A 21,366-nucleotide genomic window follows, 5' to 3' on the forward strand; every position below is an offset into this window, starting at 1 on the left:
AATTTGAAGTTATATTAATTTTATGATTAAATATATTTTTGTATAAAGACCAACCACACCTATTTGCTTGTAATGAAAAAAAAAGATACTAGATATTTTAACCAACCTAAAATGATTTCGGTTAGAGTTTAGTTTAAAGTTTTACTAAAACAAAACGAATTTAATTAAATCCAAAAAAACAAATGTGACTTCTATTGTGTTTTATGAAAATGAACGAATACTACATATGCTTATGTGATGTTTTATGTAGGGGATTATTACGGATTTTGCCCTTTTTTATAATGGCATTTATGGATTTTGCCCTTTTTGAATTGTTTATGGATTTTGTCCTTTTTTAACACTTAAAAATGTACGTATTTATTATTTTTTTTTGCAAAAATACGTACATTATACCAAATACTAAACCCTAAGAACAAATGGAACCGACTAAATCCAAACATAACGAATGAAACGCATGTTAAATCATATTTCTGAAGTCTAAATAAGAGCAAAATCCATAAACAATTCAAAAAAGGGCAAAATCCATAAATGCCATTATAAAAAATGGCAAAATCCGTAATTAATTCTTTTATGTAGAGGTAATGAAAGATACGTATGATATATTGATAGGTTTATAATTCCATGACATGCATGTTCTTAATATATATATATATATGATATACCAAATGCAAATGAGAAGAAAAAAAAAATCCTTAATAATATCTCTAGTTTTGGATTTTTAAATTTAAAACATCTTGATGGCAAAGGAAGCCAAAAAAATAGAAGGGGAAACAAAATCGTGAACCAAATAAAAAGTATGAGACACAGTACCATACTCTTGACAAAATCTAATTACACTCTGACTGAATCGAATTGAACTCTAACCGAACCTAAATGATTCTCTCAAAGTAACACACAAAACCGCACCAATATGAAATGACTTTAGCTATAGCCTAAAGAATGAGAGCACACCCCTAGAACCGGGGCTACATAAGTAGTACATAGGTCCGACCACAGAACAATAAGAAGACCTTACACTTCCATAAATAATAGAGACACAAAATAACACATGCATATTTTTAATAGATATACACATGTATTATGTATATATTTCCAAATGTGCCCTGACATGCCAGCTTTTTCAATTTTGAAATGGTAGACACTTCATGCAATTTTATTGGTTGGGAGGACAAAGAAGGACCATATAATAGGAGTCTTGAAATGAGGTAAAAACACCAGATGCTGTTTTAGCCTGATCATGGGACCCATTCACCTAATTTTATCATATACTTATAAATCTCATATTAATAAAAGAGCAACAAGCCAATCAAATCACACATCGCAGTTCCCAGAACTATTTGGGTGGTTTGGATAACCATCCAATTAAATTATCATATGGACCTATGTGGAGAGAGATATCTGTTATAAAGTCACATTGCTTATGGTATAATTTAATGTTTGTGTGTGCCTGCTTTTTAATCCGTTTCAACCATACATATTTGTTTATTTCCTTAATACGGAGAGCTGAGTTGATATATCCCAAATCTCAATGCCCGTTTAAAGGATTCGAGCCCGAGATATTTCAGAAGATTTAGTCATATTTTATACAAATATTTGCTGCTAATTAAAGTAGTCTACCATGCCATTTATAGCTGGAAAATATCATGTAAAATCGAGCCATCTTCTATCCGTACAGTTTCTATATTGCATAAAATTGAAAAAAGAAAAAAATTAGAACCACGTACAACCGAATAATAAAAAGTCGATTCAATACCATCTTGTACAATTTTTGTTTATAAATGTAATTTAGATATAAGGTGTGTTTAATTTAATGTACCACATAAAAACGAATAATGTTACACTTATAATAAGATAATTATGAGGTTAGTCAAGTGATTAACAGTTCATTTTTGCTATTTTTCCATGGAGTTCAACTCCACTAAAAGTCGTGTTACCTCCTAAGTAGAAATTGGCTATGGATCAGATTTATCGATACATAAATGTTAAACAAAAAAATTATGAGAAATAAATAAAGTTTTTATTGAATAGTTATTTTAAAATGATACAGTCAACTATATTTTATACTTTAATTAGTTAAAATGAACATCTATAAAATTTATAAAAGTAAAACAAAACTTATACAATAGTGTATAGATCGTTTCGAATTTTTCTGGCTTCTTTACCGGATATGATCGATCACTCACGCATGTATGAACTTAATTAAGCAACGCACATAAATAAACATATACTCCTTTTTTTGGGCAAAACATATACTCCCTCTGTCATTCTAGCATTTTTCACACAAATTAAGAAAAGTAAACAAATTTCATTTTTACCCCTTATTAATATACTAAATAATACCCTCTCTCTAATTAATAAACTGAAATAGTAAGGATAAAAATGAAAATTAGTCTTTAAAATTGCATTGAAAACACAAAACGACACTCTTTGTGAAACGAGATTAAAACCTTAAAACGACACTCTTTGTGAAACGGAGGGAGTATTAATACATCTAGACATATGAAAAACTGATATATTTGTAATTAAATTAGTCCACGTCATGCTTTGATGTTTAACAAAAAAAAAAAAAGGAGAAGATCTCAACCATTGAATTTAATTTATCAACGGTGGATAATAAACCAAAGTTCAATCCTAGTTATTATGGACTAGCCAATGAGAAATCTTTACTATTGTTTTTTTTCTTACATTACCTTCTTCTCTAAAAAATTAAATGTTTATTAAATTTATTTTAACATCAATTTTTACTGATGTAAATTTTTGTATCATTTTCAGAAGTGATCTCATCAAAAATTAATAAATACATCAGTTATCTAAATGATATAAATTTATATTTTATATCATTTTTAAAAATGATACAAACCAATAGAAATCAAATCAATTTTATATTTAATTGATGTAAAATAAATTAGGGAGACTCACAAAAATGCTCCTTTTTCAATACTCCTTTTCAAAAATGCTCCCTTTGGATGTCCATTTTTAAAAATACCCCTTTTATGTACAAAATAACTAAATTACCCTTCTTTTAATAAAAGATATCATAAATATATAAGGAAATATAACAAAATTAGGTCCACAAAATACAAAATATTTTTTGGCGGGAAAAGTGATCCCCCAATTTTTCCCGCCAAAACACTTGTAAAAATTTGTAAAACCTTTAAAATACCTTGTAAAATTTTCCCGTAAAATTTTTTCCCGCCAAAAAATTTTCCCGCTAAAAAAATTTTTTTGCGGGAAAAGTGATTCCGCAAATTTTTTGGCGTTAAATTTTTGGCGGGAAAATTTTTGGCGGGAAAAATTTACAAGGTATTTTAAAGGGTTTTTACAGGGTATTTATAAGGTTTTACAATGTATTTTAAAAGGTTTTACAACGTATTTATAAAGTATTTATAAGATATTATAAGATTTTACAAGCTATTTTATAAGGTTTTACAAGTTATAAGGTTTTACAAGTTTTTTATAAGGTTTTACAAGTTATAAATACTTTATAAAACCTTATAAGTACCTTGTAAAACCTTTTAAAATACATTGTAAAACTTTACAAAACACTTGTAAATACTCCGTAAAACCTTTAAAATACCTTGTAAATTTTTCCCGCCAAAAAAATTTCGGAAAAAAAATTGCGGAATCACTTTTCCCGCAAAAAAAAATTTTTGGCGGGAAAAATTTTTACAGGAAAATCTTACAAGGTATCTTAAAGGTTTTTACAAGTGTTTCGGCGGGAAAATTGCGGGATCACTTTTTCCGCCAAAAAATATTTTGTATTTTGTGGACCTAATTTTGTTTCAAATAAGGGTAAAATGGTCATTAAAAATTAAAAGAGGGCAAACTTAAAAATGGACTTTCAAAAGGGGCATTTTTGAAAAGGGGTATTGAAAAAGGGGCATTTTTAACAATTTCTCAATAAATTATTATAACATCAGTTAATATAATTGATGATAAACCATATATATTTGCTTCATTTATATATAAGTAATATAAAATAACATCATTTAGTTTTGTGATTCAATTTAAGTGATACAATACACTTAGGTGGTGTTATTCAATGATGGATTTTAATAGAATTGAAATCCAACACTAATCTACTGTTATTCAATTAATGATTCTAAATCTAACTTTAAAATCTGGTGTTATTGGATCTTATACTTCATTAAATTTTAAAAGTTTGGTGTTATTCAACTAAGATTTAAAATACTTCATTAAAATCCAGTGTTATTCAAAACTAAAAGACTTGTAAAATCTTTGTATATTAAATCATTTGAAATGAAACCTCTTTGGAGTTTCATGAATAAATTATTAGAATCAAAATCCAAGATATCCTGTAGAGATTTTGAAATCCACATAAACACATTCTTAAAAACAATATCAGAAAGCAAATCTAAACTTTAAAGAATTGACTTTAACTCCATGATTGAATAACACCCCCTTATTTTTTTGTAATGAGCTCGGAGATTACAAAATTTAAGCCTTAATCGAGTCTAATCTAATTTACAGCTTGACACTAATTAGTACTTCTAAAAATATATATTTTGATATGAAATATTTTTCTCTTCAATAAATTAACACAAAGTTTTTCTTCAATTTATATATATACACACGCATGTAGTATGTAAGCCGATATATATTGCACACAGTGACACAAATATTTATATTTGTCAAAGTTATGACTTATGACCCAGCGTGTAATTAATCAGTTTACAAGATGTCTACTTCAGTATAAGGACTAAGAAATTTAATTCCAATCCACCCATTAATCAGACGAACTACTATGACCAGTAGGTCTATCCTGTATCAACACCTACTCTAATTAACATTATTTTACTGGTAAATGACGTTTTATTCTGATTAAATGGACGAAAAACAGAAAGGTTCAAACAAAACAAAGAAGCAAAGTGACTCCTTTTATCGGATAATAAAAGTTCAAACAAAACAAAGAAGCAAATTAAGAGATATAAAATTAATGTAACGATGACATAAATGAGACGGACACATAACTATCCACTGATTCAAGTGTCTCGTATATGTTTTGCCCTAGACACGTGGCGTTCTCCTACTCCCAAATGTTAATCTCTTCGGCCACCGGAGAGACACAGAAAGAATATAGAGAAAATAGAAAAGAGAGAGAGTGAAGAGAGAGAGATGGATCAAGATCATGAGTTATGGCGGACGCTAAGATGCGCCGGTAAAGCGCAAGATAAGACCTCTGTTGATACACTCATGCTTAAGTACCGTCCGATCGCTCCAAAGCCGACGACTACTAGTCAACCATTGGTCGGAGATACGAGTAGCACGAGAAGGACGAAGAGAAAGTACGTTAGGGTTTCCAAGAATAATAGAGCCACGTGTCGATCAAAGACGAACAGCTTCAGATCTAGCTCAACAGATCCGGAGAATGGTCGGGAAGATATCGTCACGTTACAGCTCTTACCGGAGAGATCTACGCCTTTGAGTTTGGATCATAATAATCTCGATCCAACGGTGGAAACGATAACCAGAGATGAAACCGACATGTGGCTCAAGTTTAACGGCGTTGATGACGTGTTGCAACAAGTTCCGGTAGAGACGTGGGTGACGGTGGAGTCCGTTAATGGTGGCTCGGTTTCCCATGCGGTAGGGTTCACGGACGAAGAGATCACGGATGCTTTAGATAAAGACACGTGTCCTGGTTTCATATCGGATGGTAGGAACCGTGTGTTGATGGTTAACGAGGCTTACCGGAGGATAGTAACCGGAGACGGCGGATTCGGAAGAGAAGTGATTGTGTGGTTGGTGGTTGACCAGACGGCGACGTTTTATGACTACCGAAGTTTTACTTGTAAGGTGAGACTGGAATACACGTGGCGAGAGACGAAGTACACTAAAGCGGTGCCGTGTGATGTGTGGAAGATGGAGTTTGGTGGATTTGCATGGAGGTTGGATACTACCGCAGCTTTAACTCTTTGGCTTTGAGGTTTAGAGGGTAAGATTAATTAAGACCAAGATGTGGTTAAGGTTTATAATCTCATACCTTAATTAATCACTTTTTCGCACTTTGCATATTGGGAAGTTAATAAGCAATACAAAAGAGAAACGAATTTGATTAAGGCTAATATATGTGGGGAAAGTCTTGAGAATCAAGTCTTTCAGAATAAATTTGTGTGAGAACCTTATATATATATATATATATATATATATATATATATATATATAGATTGGAAATTGCCATAATGTCAAATATTGATTGGCAAAGATCAATAAAAAGATGTCATTGCTTTGCCTCTGTATGATTTTTTATCTATATGTCTCATTTCAGTATAACGTATATCTAAATTTGCATGTTCATAAGATATCACCGATAAATTCACAGTAATCACAACAAAATGTAACTAAAAAACAAACTCAGTTTTGAGCATTTCAAGATCATCAGAGCTAGTGATCATCTAAACCTATCGACGTTCTATGAATATAAATATAATTTACAAAAAAAAATATATATATATATATATAATTTACATATATGGTTGAGACTTGAGAGATACATGAACTGTATTGGGACACTATTATGCATTCATGCACCAACAATCCAACATACACATATATATTTGTGTGTAAATTTGGTGAAAATATACATAAACTGTATGACACAATATTCTTACACTTAGTAATAACATATGGATGTTGTATTCAAGTAACCTACAAATATTCATATGTACCAATATAAGTTAGTGACACAAATGTTTATCGAGAGAAGAATCCAATGTGTGTCTTTTTTAGCACAACTGCGCAAGATCCTCAAAATTTCATTACCGACATGTATACTAGCCTCTAAACTATATTGGCCAATCTCATCTTATAGTTTGAAGTTATATATGCTGCAAGAAAAAGAGCTTTGGGTCATATATACTTATTATTTGAAGCTTTTGAACGTACTATGCATAAAATTGGTGTTATTATAAGAAGTTGTCGATATGTTATATGCGCATGATAGATAGACCCATTCTGCGTAGCCAATAATGATGATTACATCACATCTAAAAATCTTCGCGGGCTTTTGAATCCCAACATATGGAGAACTCTCATTGGCTGAGCAAAAAGTTCGAAAGAAAAACAAAATAGTATAAAATTCCAAAAAGATCTATCGAAGGGAGGGAATAAATAAAGTGGTTATGGAACACTCAATCACGCATAAGGAAAAAAAATATTACACGTGGCATCTCGACAGAGAAAGACATCAACCAATCAGCTTTCAGTTATTTTTTGTTTTTTCCCTTCTGTTTAAGTGTCTTGTTTCGTCGAATTAGTGACGTCATGCCATACCTGAGAGAAGTTTTTTTTGTTGGGTCTCACTTTTATCGATCGTGGCCGTTCATGTGTTACTGTGAGATGAATCTAAACGTACGTTCAAGTCACGTTCTTGTGATGCGGCTTGTGGAATTTTTATAACAGTGATAGAATTTTGGGTTGACGAGAAAAAGAATAGGAGCCTATCACGTGTATGTTTTTCTCGAAACATCTTCAAGAAAATTATTGACCCTAAAAGAATTACGTACAATAACCTAAAGTATTTTATAAAGCGAATAGTTATCCTGATAAGTGAAATTCGTATATATTTTAATGCTATTGATGTACTTGCATGTCTGCATTCTCCGTATGTAGCTAATTTGGATTCATATTGACGACGAGCAACTCAAGTTTATCAAATATTCTACTTCATATATATAGATAAAGAGACTACACAAATTAAGTGTGTGTCAGTTTTTCATACTAAAAAAAAAATTAAGTGTCAGATTCTACAAATTACAAAACCTATAGGCTATAGGCAAATTAAAATTTAACATTAGCTTTCCAAAATAGGCGAAACTAAGATATGAGTTTGACAATTGCTGATCAATGCTAATCTCCAAATTATGAAAATTTCAAGGACAGATATAAACTACTTATTGGCGATTTATTGTCATACTAAAAATAAAAATCAGCCAAACTTATCTTACTATTTTGTTACATATATTTCATTGAAGAATAAATTGAATCTTAATATATAAAACATGATATTATAATGAAATTTAACTTCTGACCTAGTGTAGTGAGTCTCCTCAAAATGAGCTTTACCACTTTTGTCGTTGGATACTTATAATATGCAACATCTGAAACTTTCAACTATTTAAACTGTATGCATCTAAGAATTAAAACCAATAATCTCACTATCTCTTTTTCTCTTTTCTGATTTGATAGCATCTCTCTATCTTATTTTTTCTTTCTTTCTCAACCCGAGATGGCATCTCTATCTAGACACCTTGTTTAAAAAATCGCTAGGCGCTAGTCGGACGTTCAGTATGGACCTAACAATTAATCGAAAAATCGGATTAAAATCGGAGATTAATCGGAAACTATTTGTAGAATTATTTTAATATTTTAAAAATATATTAATCTAATATTATTTTCAAAATTGCAGTAAACACACAAAAATATATTTAGAGGCAAATTTTTATATTTTTTGTTAAAAAATTATGAGTTTTATTAAAATTTGAACATAAATTATTGTAAAATATCACAAACTTCCAATTCAAATGTTTGAATAACAAAAAAAAAAGTTGTTTTATACTTGCAATAAAAAAATAATCGGGATACGTAAGAATAGGCGAAAAATAATCGGATTAGACGGGAATTAATCGGATAAAACGGAGAGTAATCGGGTGACTAATTTTTTTAAGGGATTAGTCATTAATCGAGGCGGAGAGGGTGGACCTATCGATTAAACGGAGAGTAATCGGGATAGGCGGAGATTTTTAAAACATGCACACTAGACCTATAAGAAATGGGAAAATTCCCAAAAAAAAAACCCCAACTATTTAATATTTGTCAGAAAAAATACCTGAATTATTTTTTGTTGCTAGAAAAATACACATATCAACATTTTCCTCATATTCTTTTATTTTATTAACAATGTAAGGTATTTAGAACTCATAACTTTATGTGTTCTCTTCAACCTCATACAAGTTCTTGCTACTATTAGATTAATCGGTTTTTCAATTTTCTAATTAGAACAAAAATCACAATTACATTTGTTGATTCCCCAATTTTCTAACTAGAACCAAACAACACAATTAGATTAGTCGTTTTTTTAGCGTTGAGTTGGTTTGATTAAGCTAGCTTTAGCTTCAATTTTGGTGGATTTTGCTTGATTTGAGTTTTTTTTATTCGATTTATGTAGAGAATTTTTGAAGATCTACTAAGGTTTTTGGGGTTCTTATGAAATTTAGAGTTCCATTGTTGATGATGTCCCACAATTTGTAAAGTCTAAATAGATCCAAAAACAAATCTTATTGAGAAATTTGAAAATCGACTAATCTAATTGTATATTTTTGTTATTAAATTTAATTGTCCTAAACAATAGTGAAAACTGAAAACTTGTATGAAGTTCAAGAGAACACATAAAGTTATTAGCTTTCACCACCTTACATTATTCATGGAAGACAAAAAGAAAAGAAAAATGTTGATCTATGTATTTTTCTGGCAACGAACAAATAATTCTGGTAGTTTTCTGGCAAAATTAAATAACTTAAGTTTTTTCCAAGAACTTTTCTAAAAAATAGTAACGGCGTCAACGACGGAGTTAACGCCCGTGACGGAAACGAGAGGAAATTGGAAAAAAAAATAGTTCATATTTGTTTTGTCAGCGGTAAATTAGTCTGGTTTTTTTTTGCAACGAAAAAAATTCAATTTTTTTTTGAGAAATATTAAATAGTTGAGGTTTTTTTTGGAAATTTTCCCTATAAAAAATGGTCCTATAAAATAAAATTTATTTTACGATATACAATGTGTGATGATGAAAAATGAAGAGTGACGCTATTGGTGAGGAGAAAGTCCACGTGGATTATAACTTTCTGTAGTGGTGGAATAGATGGTTGCGACTGATTGGTCCAGCACTCTGATTTGGGCCAAAAATCTCAAAATCCCCCATCACGATAGATACGCTTATATCTATATCTTGTCGTGCCTTTTTGAATTTCAAAAAAAAAAAACTCAACAATATTATTTCTATTGGTTGCTTTTTTTTTATTTTTTTTTTGTCGTCTAGATTTATTATTAATTACAAATTATGAGAATTGTTACATAGAAGATTCTACAACTGACAATTCCTTCCGACCCTTACTAGATCCACGACAGACTACACTTCCTTCTTCGTAATCTTGATGAATACCTTCAATGATCCACGATCTGGCGACACTTCCTTATCTACGTAGAATCCTGGCGAACGGCTATAATTGTACATCGCTGGAGATCTCTTGCACACTTGCCTCCATTAATCTGCAAATTTGTTAATAAATCGCAATATCTGGGACTCGAACCCCAGACCTCTTGGTGTAGAAGCATTAATCAACCCTTGATCAACCAATGGACCAAGGGGACTTCCACACTTTTCTTTTATTCTAAATTAGTTTTTATGACTTGATTGGCTCGATATAGTCTTGAACACGTGTGTATATACGTATTGCACATCGAGGATCATGGATGCTCATATATACATAGATATTTGGTTTATACATATATTCAGGTACTTTGGTATAACTTTACGATTTAGCTATATATAATCCATATTTCTTTTAATCAAATTTTGAAGATATAGACCATTTTTATTGGGAGGTGTTTAACTTGATTCTTAGCTCAAAATAAATTAAAATTAAAAGTTAAATTGATGATTTTGCTAAAGAATGACTCTTAGCTAAGAGTCAAAAATTAGGATAAGAACCAAAAAAATTACTAAGAACCAAAACTAAACACCTCCCAATAATGTTGCTCTTAAGGTCAAAAACCTAACTTTTTCTCTTCGATATGGTAATAACGAGCAATTTCAGAAAGAAGAAAGACGAGTAATATGATTTTTAACCAGTATTATATCTAAAAATAATGTAACTAAAATAAATAGTCCCTTTTTTAACTGTATATATAGATAGAGTCCTTTATACCAACCACCTTCGAGGTTAGCTAGTTCCCTAAACCCTTCCATTTATAATAACAACTTATAAGGATGATTAAATTGCAGACTATTAAGTACTTACTACTTACTTAATTATTCTTATAAATTCCAATCAGAAATCGGGAAAAAAATTCTCTTTTAGTGAGATTAAACCATAATTCTCAATAAAAATTAAAATTTATATCCATTTCATTATACAAGAATAACCTTAATAGACAAAAAAGCGCGATAATTAACTCCTTAATTCTTAGAATCCAACCCATAAAATACAAGAAACACACGTTGAAGTACTTGATATATCTTTGAACTTGAACTCATCTATTAATTATACAAATATTTGATTACATGTATAAGTATTTAAACGCATGATCATATCAAATTCGGTTTATAGAAACCACTACTGTTAATCTACATTAGATGGATTACTTAGCATTTTAAATATCGAGAGTATATACATGATAAATAAATCAGCTCAAAGTAAATTTAACATTTTGATGATAGTACTCGATCCATATTCTTTCAAAATTTAATATGACTGTTTAATTTCATTTAATTATGTCTTTGTTATATGACATTAACATTTATGAAGATTTTGTTTCAACAATTCGTATATACATTAGTACGACAAAAACATGTACTCCCTCTATCCCTTTTTAATATATTTTCTAGGATTTTCACACACATTAAAAATATATATTAAAAATTGACTATAAATATATTACTTTTTGCGATTTACAATTTTATATCTCTAAAATTAATAGTATTCAGTTATTTTCCTTGAAATTTACAATTCATCAATAATAACTAATAATTATTGCATAGAAAACTTAAATACCTAATCTATTTAAAATTAAAAAAAAATCTTAGAAAATACTACAATAATACTCCTTCCGTTCTTTTATAAGTGATGTTTTAGGAAAATGCACGTAGATTAAGAAATCATTTAATTTTTGTTTATTTCTAAACTAAAACATTATTTATTATCTAATTAACTAATAAAATAATAATTTACAGAATATAAATCGTCAAAAACAATAAAAAAATAATTAATTTTGCATTAAATATTTAAAACATCATCTATTTAAAAACAAAATTAAAAGTTTAAAATAACATTTATTAAAGAACGGAGGTTGTATTAAATTTTTGTGCCAACATAAATATGTTGAAATGGGACCCATTCTATAAATATGGAACCAATCATCAAATAATTTATTCTAATATGCTAAACGCTTGCCCTAGCCACGTGTTTATGTACTATAACTTTCCTCTTGGTATCTCTCATACTCTCTCAACTCTCAACTTTTTTTTTTTTGCTTATCTTTTCAACAATATTGGGCATTTTCTTATAACAACAGTACAACACCTACACAATTTAACACAGCCGGAGAGATAGTGAGATCGAGGCAGACTTAAGTCATGAATGATAACGGAAAGCAGCGGCAAGCTTCTGTTTGCGACGGTGCTACAGATCAAGACAAGACTGTTATAAGCAAGATAATGCAACGGTTCCGTCCGATCGCGCCAAAACCAGCTGTCGGTGAATCTTCCGACGATGCAAAGAGTAGCAGATTCCTTGGAAGAAACAGAAGATCGAAACGAAAGTATGTTAGGGTTCGGGATAAAAAAACTAGTAGTGTTAGTAATAATAAGAATAAGATCACCGGTAAAAAGAATGGTTGCGATAGAGGGAACTTAAAGAATCCCAATCTCGATAAAGAGATAGACGGTGATGATAGAAGCGATATCGTCACGCTTGAGTTGCTCCCGGAGAAGGATAGAGATCTAGGAAACAATGGAGACCAAGCTGGTGAGTTTTGTTCGGATCTGAGTGATATGAATCCAAAGAATAGTTTGTATGGTTCGATCATAGGGCTATCGTCATCTTTAGATCAGACGGTGGTGGAGTCGTGGTTGACGGTGGAGTGTGTGAGTGACACGTGTGCTGACTTGGGAGGGTATCACATCCTGGAGCAGCTAGGCCGTATGGATCAGGGAGAAGAGAGAGTGATGAGGATGTTAGAGGTTGACACGTGTCCATGGTTAGTGTCGGATGGGTCAAACCGGGTCTGTTGGGTAAACCGGGCGTACCGGAGGATGATGGGAGCTCCGGACGTGGAGGTTATCAGGGTATGGCTGGTGGTGGCCATGGACCTTATGGAGGAGATAGCATGCATGGTGGAGTTATACGGTGCGGTGACGTGCAGGGTTAGGGTTAGGTACGAGCCGTCCACGTGGAGGAAGATGAAGGTGCCGTGTGATGTATGGAGGATTAGATCAGGTGGGTTTGCTTGGAGATTGGATGTTGAATCAGCTCTAAGGCTTGGCATGTGATTGAAACCGGAAAGACAAAAAGAAATGGGAATAATATTAACGATGGTAAGTGACATTACATTTTGAAAGCATCATATATATATAATCTATATTAACATATATAAGCGTTTGGAGTACTATAGTTAAAGCTAACTTAGACTTGTGATAAATATGCATTAGAGTTTTCTTCGTCTCCGGTTTAGTACTCTTTGTCTGAGAACATATTTCTTTTGGAATGAGGATTTATATGATATTACCATGGGTTTTTCTTATGTTCTGTTCCAAATACAAAGGATGTACTACTTTTACGCAAATTTTATTTCATATTTACTTAATTTAGTGTATAGAAGAATGTGTAAGAGAAAATAAAATGTGGTGTACAGTATATGTGAATGTGATTTACATTTGTTTATGAGAAATATTCTGAAATACTACATAACTTGTGTACAATAACAGTATGGTTTTAGTTGATTAATGACATTTGCATATTATAGACTTATAGTTATAAGTTATAACTTAACACAATAATACGTATATATACATTATACAATGAAATCACGTTTGAAACCTTAATTAAAGAATGTTCTAAATAGTAAAAGTTATATACAGCAGAATTATGTTCAAACTGAAAAAATGATTTACCTTTCATGTTTTTATACATTTTCTACATATATGAATCTCATGTAAAAAAAAAAGAAAGATAATGAGAAAGTGAATGTATATAAATAGTTAGTTTCCAAAAGCTGCTAGAAGACGTTAAGCGGTCATTAACCTAGAATCTATACAGACCCACCTATGTAATTAAAAACCGCTACTATAGCTCAAATTTATTTGGTTACCTACACATGAATATTTTCTCCAACAAATCAGTAGTATATTTTCGTGTATGAATCATTTTCTAAGTGAAAGGTCCAGATTTCAATTTGCTTTCCTGTTTATTGTTTATATGCGTACGTACAACATAAATACAATAAAACAAATAGAAGAGACTAGTTAAGAAATCATAAGTGAACAGATGGCATTTTTAGTTGGAGGAGAGGTCATAGAAAGGGCTGTCTTGGTTGGTCCTTTGTCTATAAATAAGGTTCTTTCTTTCTCTTCTTTTAACGACAAAACCCATGATTTATGGACTAACCTTACAGCTCACACATGCATATATCATACATATCACTGGATGTCATACTATAAGTCTATAACTATATTATTTATTATGCATATATGTTTTAGTAGCTTCGTTTTTATTAGATGCAACATTGTATAGTCGATGGTGGAATCATAACTCTCTTATTGGCTCGACGGTCAAAATCAAAATATCCTATACTAGGTATACTCCATAGTCGATAAATATTATACATCATAAATATAATGCCATCACATCGTTACCAGCCCCGGCTTAGAGGGGTGGGCGGAGGTGCGACGGTCCGGAACTTTTTTTTAAAAGAAAATTTACATATAAAAAAGACCCAAATATTTTTTAAAAATATTATTAATATGAAAATTATATTTCAAGAGACCTAATTCTTTATATGAAAATGTATTAAAAGGCCCAAAAATTTTCAAATAACAATTTTAACTATAAAATCGGCAAATTTTTTAAAATTTAAGTAAATTTTCTCTTTATATATAATAGTAGGCAAAAAAAAAAATTTTGTCCTAAGGCTCCCAAATATATTGGGCCGGGGCTGATCGTTACAGATTCTATTAATATTCTTTTTTGGTTTATTTATCAAATTTTAAATCCAAATAATAAAACAATAGCCACACTAATATAAATAATTTGGAACGAAAAAATAATCCAACCAAAATCACTTTCCACTCCACATGTCTGTGTCTGTTGCCAAAACCTCAGACAACGGAGAGCAAATTACTCTAGTAAAATATTCTCTTAGTTTAGAGTTTAGACGAAACTTTTAAGCTCTAAATGGGATGATTTCAGGAGTATGTGGACATCAATTTTTGCAAGTGAGCTAGCTTAAAAGACAGCCTTAATGATGAGAATGATATTGGCGTCCCGGTCAGCCCATTTTCTCCTTTTATAAATGGGCTCAGCAAAGGTCCAATGCCATATTAAGAGGATCTTTGTTTTATTTATTTCTTCAGTTCACAAAAATATATATAAAGCCCGTTCGTTTCGTCGTTGCAGCTACCTGCGGCAGCGGCAGACGCATATATTAATGTTCGTTTGGTTGACGTAATTAGCTGCAGCAAACGCTGCGTTCTGCGGCTAAAAAATTTTGGACGCTATTTTTATTCAGCGTTAATGATTAAATAGTGGCGGCAGCGGCAGCGTAATAAACAACAACATGAGGTAGTGTTTGCCGCCGTCGACACCGCCAGCAGCGATGAAACGAACATATCCTAATACTATTTTTCAGTGAGAGTTCTAGACATATGCGTATGGTATATATGTTGATGTCATGATGTGTGTGAGCATAGCAAATATGATATATAATCCATAACCAAGAAAACAAATGTGAACACAAACATGGCCGAAGCATAAATGCGAACGTGACAAAGTTGCTAAATGCATTTAAACGTCAATTGGAATTTGAAGCACATATATATGAACCACGAGTGTATTTATTATTTTATTAAAAAATTTAAGGTAAATGTACATATATTTAAATATTTTTTTTTATAAAATATATTATTTATATTTAGTTAAGAAAAATTTAACCAGTCATAAAAAAAGACTGCAAAATATAAATTATCACAAATTGTCAAATGCATTTAAATTTACATAGAAACTTGTGAAACATCATATAATATGAAACAAAATAAATTCCCTAAAACATCTTATATAATAAAATAGAAAAAGTATATAATAAGATGAAATCAAAAAAAATTTAAAACTTATTTGTCAACACAAAAATATTGTTCTTGTCCATTTGAACAAATCCAAATTTAAAAATCCAACTACAAAGAAAATGAAATTTAACGACGATGATTAGTACGATTTTGAATTAAGTGTACTTGAGAATATATTTGACATGTGCAAATTTGGCTGGCAAAGACTGTCATCGAATCTTCGAGTAAGATAATCAAAGTTTTTGATTGGGTTTTCCCCATCTGACTAATCAAATTCTAGATTCTTAGAGCAACCACAATGGTGGTCCTAAGAAGGTTTCTTAAGATTATAATATTAAAAAAAAATACAAAAAGAAGAGAGAGAACTAGAGATGTTTCTTATTTAAGGTACATTGTTAGTTATTTTATAAACTCTTCTTCCATTTGTCCATCTTTTAGTGGTTCATTTTTTTTAATATCAAAAAATTAATATTTAATTTATAAGAAACTCAATAATTTGTTTCAACCATTGTGGTTGCTCTTAATGCATATATAAGAAACAGTGGAACATTGAACCCTGCAAAGATCATACATATGTTTCTTTATATATCTTGGTTTGTGATGTATCAAGAATCTAACTGATTTTTCTTCGTTGATTTAGTTGTGAGTCTTCTGACTTTTGTCGTTATATGCACGATATGAAATCTCAATTATCTAATTTTAATAAATTCGTTTACTAATCCATGGATTTTATGGCTTATTATACTGTAACTTAGTGGTGAGAAAGATATCTATCATTATTCTTGAGAACACAAAGAATCAATCTCCTCATAAAACCAAACATTTTGAAAACAGAAAAGAACAAAATATATTGTTTTATATAATAACGCACGAAAGTACAAACCCTAAATGCTACATTTAGATTCAGACCAGACCATTGATTCTTCTATGTCTCGTGTTGATCTCTTAAAAACTTCTTCACACATATATTAATATAGAAATATGTTTCGAAATTAGTGATATTACATTGCATTTACGAGTAAAACTTGTATCCTTTTGCTTGAATAACGATTGTCCTTAGACCTCCAATCGGTGATAGAACCATTAAGAAAAGACCGAACACGATACATACCTGAAATAAACAACAAACAAAAAATTGTTTATATAAGAAAACAAGTTCACAAAACGCAACCGCCGACATCGTAAACGCTAGAAAAGTTAATATAATTTTACTTACCCAGTTGGCCCACCAAGACAAGCCGAATTTTTTGGGTTTGTAGATGGCTAACCAAATGATGCAAGGGAGCTGAAAACATTATAAATAACTAATTTAGTCTAATTTCTATTAATCAAAATTTGAAAAAGTGCACCTGTTTTTTTTAATAAATAATAATTCATTCAAGCTGTAGAAAAACATTTAGAAATGGCAATCTTACGAAGTATGTGGTTGGAGCAAATGCGAATCCACCAAAGAACGCCAAAAGCCCTCCGAAGAACGGAAAGGTCATACCAACAAACATAGTTGCAGCTACAAAACCATAATTTAGATGACAAAAAAAAAACACATAATCAGACTTATTGAACAACTGACACCATAATTTTATAGTTTTAAAAATGTAAATATATAATACTCCATGAATAATAAACGTGAATTTCAATTAATTTTCTTACCAACGTAGAAATTACGGACAAAGAACCGAAGAGTTGTAGTTGGTCTGAAATTTAGCTTCTTGACCAATAAAGTCTCCATCATATCAAATACCGGCATTGCATATATCTGCAACAAAACCAAGATTTGGTTTTTTTAATAACGGTTGTCTTTTGAGCATTTAAAGGTTCTTGTTTAGAAAAACCGACCTGGTAACTACCGATGACATGGATCACGACGAAGATGTTCGCTGTAGCGATTAACCACGCCGGTTTCTTAAGTGACATGAGAATATTATCTTCGACTCCGTTCCCGAAAATATAATATCCGACTAGAGCCACGGGGAAATAACAGAGCGCGACGACGATGTAAGCGACGATGACTCCTCTCCACATGGGACCTTTTGAGGGTTTCTCAGGCGTTGAAGGGATAGTTGCTTGGATCTCAAGGACCACATTATGACCCGCGTAAGCGAACGCTACATCACCTAAACCGCTGAAGAAATTGAAAACTGTACCGGCTGTTGTTTTCGCTTTGTAACCGTATTGAACGTCTTCTTGAACGCCTTTGCTTGCTGATGATGCCCATGCGATTGTTGAGTAGCTAGAAACAAAAAGGAAATTGATTTAGAACCGGATAATAAGTTAGAGAAAACCAATTTGTTGAATAAACCGGACTAAAACCAAACCAAACCAATTTCTCAAATTCTAACGATATTCAAACTAACATATATAACCAAGACAACAATTTAAATTACCGAACCAGTTTGAATGATTTACCTGAGAGACATAACGGCAGCAGCAAGAGAAACGCCAGAGATGGAATTGAAATTGGGAAGATGAGAGAGGACGAAGTGAACAGAAGCAAAGATCATGATGAAGTAAGTAAGTTTGATTGGTTTACAATCTTCACAAACAAGCTCATGAAATTTCTTTAACGATTTGCCTCCAGTGACCATATAAACGATGCAAACACCGATTTCAACGATCAATTGTTGCGGCACAACGATATAGAGACCGAGCTTCTCTCCAAACGCGTGTTGTCCAAGCTCATGGTAACGATCAAAACGCTTTCCAGGAACCATTTCATGCATTTCCACCATTTGCCATAATGTGTATAGTGTTATCACCCATGATAGAACCAACACTGCAATTCCTGGTCCCCTGAAATATTTGATAAATCCGGTTAATATTTGATAAATCCGGTTTAGGTAAATTAACCGGTTTTGGTTAGGGGAATTTACCATCCGAGCTGAGACATGGCGTAAGGGAGTCCAAGAACTCCGGCACCGACCATGGCGGTGACATTGTGAAAAGCAGAGTACCACCACTTAGCATTTCTTGATGAAGTAATTGGTAACCATTCATCGATCTCTTTTTGTCTTGCTGCTAATTTCTCATCATCCTGCTTTATTTTCACAAAAATTTCAATTGCAAGAAAAGTCAATGATTTAATTATTTTCGGGCTAAAAAGTTAAATTAAAAACTTCCATGGTAAAAAGAAAATAAAATAAAAGTGTAAGGGTGGATTTTGGAAGATCTAGTGGTCTAAAATGGTTTAGGTTGTCCTTAAAGTTTGGAAAAGTCAGAAACTGACTTATGCTATAAAGTTGAATCTACAACTACGTGCAAAAGGTAAAGGACGAAGAGAACAAGTTGATTCTGTCTATTCCACAACAAAATCGATGAGAGAAAAGTCAACTATTATGTGGATTGGTAAATTCATGAATTTTGGACACGAAAAGTTTGATATTAATAACATATGGGGCAAAAAGAAAAATAAGGTTTGAAATTTTGGAAGATCTCTTGATGTAAACATGGTTTAGTTTGGTAGACCAACCTTACAAAAAAAAGATCTAAACTAAAGAACAAATTGATTTTGTTCATTCTACAAAAATCAGTGGAAGAAAAGTCAGCAATTATATGCCAGTGGGCTAAAAATGTAGATATAATAACTTCTGTGGTAAATGGAAAATAAAGTAAAAGTATAAGGTTGGATTTTGGAAGATCTCTTGGTCTTTTCTGACGATGGTTTAGGTTGGTAGATGTTCCCTAAACTTTGGAAAAGTTGGAACCTGACCATGTACGGTACTTTAAAGTTAAGATCTGAATTTACGAACAAAAAGTAGATCCTTTTCTCTCCTTTTTTTGTAATAATTCAAAGATAAAAAAAAAATGGAATTTAAGGAGTTCAAATTAAACCTCGGAAATTGAAGATAAAATCGTAAGCTTTTAATGAGTCAGAAGTTTATAAGTCAACATGTCAATAACTTACAATAAATTACTTCTGTCTTTAAGTTCTTAAATTCTCTCAACATCTATCTCTAAGCACCACAATTTATTTATCTTCTGAATATTTTCTATAAAAAATTTAAAACACTGAAAAGAAATTGTATCTTTGCGAAAGCAAGCAGCAAAAGAATCTTTGAAAGAAGAAACAATATTATAAGAAATTCAGTGGGTGAGGCTAAAAACAAGAGAAGTATTATTGTTTATCATTTGATAATTAGACTTAATTTTCATCTTTCCTGAGAAGTATTTTTTCCTGAGAAAATAACTCAAAAGTCCAATTTTTTGTATATAACAAAAACGAGAACGATTATGGAAAAAACAAAACAAAAATGAAGATCTGAATCACAATGATAAGGCAATAACATCGTGAGAGAAGGAGAGAGATAGAGGAGAAAGACTAACATGATCATCATGAGGAGCTTGAGCTACCATGGTGAGAGATTGTGAGAGAGAGAGAGAGATATAAAGAAGAAGAGCTTAACAAGTTTTCACACTTCTGAGAGATATTATGCTAAATATATAAAGCTCTTCATGAAGATTATATACACTGATACATCGTATATATATATGCACTTAATTAGTTGAATATTATGAGAGAGAAAAGAAAGAAGAGAAACTTTAAAAGTGGAAGTTTTTGTTTGACTTCACAAACCACTTGTGGAGATGGGCACAAGATTTGTGAGCTGGACTCTGGTAATATTATTCAACCTAACATAGAATCTTATAAAATAATAGTAATTAAATATCACTCACAATTTATTCATCCACTAAATGTTTGATTATGAATTTAATTTTCATATATACTATCCCTAGTTTCGTAACTTACATAGGGTTGGCTAACAAGAGAAGACCGTTGATCACCAAAAAAAAAAAAAAAACAAGAGAAGAGCGTTTGTTTAATTTATAATTTAAATCTTTTCGTTTATTTTGTCTAGATCAGTTGTCTAGTAATTAGATTAGATGCTATACTTAAATAAGTGAAGCTCCCTAAATATATTTTACTATTCGAATTTCGTATGTTTTGCAAACTTGGATATTTTATATGTACCAATTAATCTAGTCAATGAATATTTTGTTTTAATATCATTTCAGATACATGAATGTCGATGTAATGACTCTTCAAAGTATAAGCTATGTTTTGCTTTATAAGTAATCTTTTATTGACTAACAATAAAGAGGGAGAAGAAAGCCGTTCTCTTTGTTCACACCTAGATTATCTCGTCTTAATTGGTGACGTCTATGGAGGACCAAAAAAAAAGATACTACTATCATACTACTAGACAATAGAGTTATAGAGTCGATCCAAGGATATACAATTTATTACTTTAATCTTAAACTATTAGTTGTTATTATAGATAGAGACAATAATAGCTAAT

General features: G+C 31.3%; 3 protein-coding genes across 4 annotated transcripts; 2 read left to right on the forward strand and 1 right to left on the reverse strand.

Annotated features, from left to right (window-relative positions):
* Positions 1-4,969: 4,969 nt before the first annotated feature.
* On the forward strand, positions 4,970-6,080 carry LOC9306748. Its single transcript, XM_002868590.2, has one exon. It carries the CDS (start codon positions 5,137-5,139, stop codon positions 5,944-5,946), a length of 810 nt encoding a protein of 269 aa, XP_002868636.1. The 5' UTR covers positions 4,970-5,136; the 3' UTR covers positions 5,947-6,080.
* Positions 6,081-12,103: 6,023 nt separating this feature from the next.
* LOC9304709 lies at positions 12,104-13,959 on the forward strand. Its single transcript, XM_002868591.2, has one exon. The coding sequence runs from the start codon at positions 12,371-12,373 to the stop codon at positions 13,283-13,285; it is 915 nt and encodes a 304-aa protein (XP_002868637.1). The 5' UTR covers positions 12,104-12,370; the 3' UTR covers positions 13,286-13,959.
* Positions 13,960-16,876: 2,917 nt separating this feature from the next.
* Positions 16,877-20,671, reverse strand: LOC9304710 (lysine histidine transporter 1). 2 transcript variants are annotated; one of them, XM_002870631.2, is made up of 8 exons: positions 20,393-20,671; positions 18,943-19,106; positions 18,479-18,862; positions 17,909-18,302; positions 17,723-17,828; positions 17,488-17,579; positions 17,289-17,357; positions 16,877-17,183 (listed from the first exon to the last, which is right to left on the reverse strand). In XM_002870631.2, exons 1-8 carry the CDS (start codon positions 20,420-20,422, stop codon positions 17,085-17,087), a joined length of 1,338 nt encoding a protein of 445 aa, XP_002870677.1. In that variant the 5' UTR covers positions 20,423-20,671; the 3' UTR covers positions 16,877-17,084. The 2 variants fall into 2 exon arrangements, with proteins under 2 accessions (XP_002870677.1, XP_020874490.1); XM_021018831.1 differs by having other exon boundaries at positions 16,911-17,183; positions 18,943-19,103; positions 20,393-20,563.
* Between the last annotated feature and the right edge of the window lie 695 nt (positions 20,672-21,366).

Source organism: Arabidopsis lyrata, assembly GCF_000004255.2.
Source record: "Arabidopsis lyrata subsp. lyrata unplaced genomic scaffold ARALYscaffold_7, whole genome shotgun sequence".
NCBI classification, from domain to species: domain Eukaryota; kingdom Viridiplantae; phylum Streptophyta; class Magnoliopsida; order Brassicales; family Brassicaceae; genus Arabidopsis; species Arabidopsis lyrata.